Genomic DNA, 1,757 nt, shown 5'->3' with positions numbered 1-1,757 from the left:
ATCAGTTTTGAGTTGTGTTTCCTTGACTGATGAAGCCTTCTGGATGGAAGGTGAAACGTTTCAGCACACACACACAAAAAGAAACTGTCCAGATGACCAAACCGAAAATTGTTGGATTGTATACCTGGATTATTGAGCATGGACTTTGTTGGTTTTGAACCAGTTTGACATGACACTCGATGAGAAAGAGGGCCGGCACCTGAGGAGGGGGCGTGTCAAAGAGACCATCTTAGCACCAACATAACTGGTTTGCTCCACTTTGGAATAAGCTGTTGGGGGAAGAATCAGTTTTGTGTTGTGTGTTTCCTTGACTGATGAAACCTTCTGGATGGAGGGTGAAACGTTTCAGCACCAAAAAAAAAAAAAAAACCTGTCCAGATGACCAGACCGAAAATTGCTGGACCATTCAGTGAAGTCCCTGATCACATGCCAGGGTCTGGATCATCACTTTTCATCATGATCTTAGAGTCGCTCTAATACGATACGCTGAGATGATAAAAGCTAGTAGCCAACACATGCATTGATTCATTCAACTTACCATCTTTTTGTTTCTGCTCCAGGGTTCTACAGAGCTCTCCGTCAGGAACCGGTCCACTTTGGACAGATAGGAGGACATTCCCACGTCAACTACGTCTCCTGGTATGAGTGTGGAACGCCCATCCCGGGGAAATGGTAGACAGTTAAAGCTCAACGGTCGCCTTTCTGAATGAAGAGACTCATCGCCTCCGCTGGGAGGTGCAGGGGGTTCAAATCCTCCTCAGGCCGGATCCGTTTCATCACTTGGTGCTGAAAGAACATGTACAGGACTTCCAGGTCAGGGAATCGTAAGGAGAGAGCAGTTTTTATAGCAGACGTGCCTCATCTTTACTATTTATCGAACAGCAGCGCTACAGAGACGTTAGAGCAGGAACCGACGTGAGCTTCCCTCAAGCTCGCGGTAAATATTTTTATTTTGTCTTAAAAATGATGGGAAGCTGGCTCCCTGGATTACTATTTTCATAACTTGTGAGATTTTATTTATCAGAAGACCTTGGATTCGTTTCTTCAGTCGCAGGTGTTTCTGGTGGGAGGATGTAATTTTCTTTGTTTTCAGCTGAGCTTTTAGCGTTTCTCTAAACTCCACATCGTCCCGGTGCTTCTAACTTCAGTTTCACCTGAAAATGTTTACCACACAGCCTCGGTGGGAGCTCCTCTACTCTTGCAGAAATGTATTTACTGTATGTGTATATGGACAGAATGTATTTTTTCATTACATTTTTGCAGATATATATTTCTCCCACCATGACCTTTTTCTTCTTCATGCTAAAACAGGACAAGAAGCTCAACCCATAGCCTCTTAAGAAAAGGCACAATTGGCCTCATTTTGTAATTTCAAAAGCAAAATTTAGTTATAGTCAAGCTGAGAAACAACTTAATGAGGTTATTAATTACCAAACGATTTGGAGAGCATACCTTATAGTGCATTGTAGCTGCTAGCTCGCTAGCTAGCAGCTTGATTTCAATGTTTTTATCTTCTGGTCTAAAGAGAACAGAAAATCTCCATATGCAGGTCATGGTAGTTGGTAAAGCCTATTAAAATACAATTGTTGCCATGGAAACCGTTTCTCCTCATTTCAAGATGGAAGTAAACAACGGTCAACACAGTGAGGCTAACGCTAGTTGTTAGCTAATACAACACGTAAAAAGTCAAAAGTTCTGTAAAATGTAAATAAAACAGAACGTGATCATTCACACATATCATAAACCCATTTTTAATT

The 1,757-nt window shown here is 41.9% G+C and overlaps 1 protein-coding gene across 1 annotated transcript in view; it reads left to right on the top strand.

Moving 5' to 3' along the window:
• Positions 1–900, top strand: part of LOC119428906 (target of Nesh-SH3) — a 47,851-nt gene extending 46,951 nt beyond the window's left edge. The window contains exon 23 of the mRNA XM_037696604.1: positions 561–900. Coding sequence (XP_037552532.1) covers positions 561–676 — 116 coding nt within the window. The 3' untranslated portion in view covers positions 677–900. The remainder of the gene's footprint in view (positions 1–560) is intronic.
• The last annotated feature ends 857 nt before the right edge of the window (positions 901–1,757 follow it).

This window comes from Nematolebias whitei, chromosome 23 (genome assembly GCF_014905685.2).
Source record: "Nematolebias whitei isolate Nwh7 chromosome 23, NemWhi1, whole genome shotgun sequence".
Lineage (NCBI taxonomy): Eukaryota > Metazoa > Chordata > Actinopteri > Cyprinodontiformes > Rivulidae > Nematolebias > Nematolebias whitei.
The sequence above is the reverse complement of the archived record's forward strand: the minus strand, read 5'-3'. Positions and strand labels throughout refer to the sequence as shown.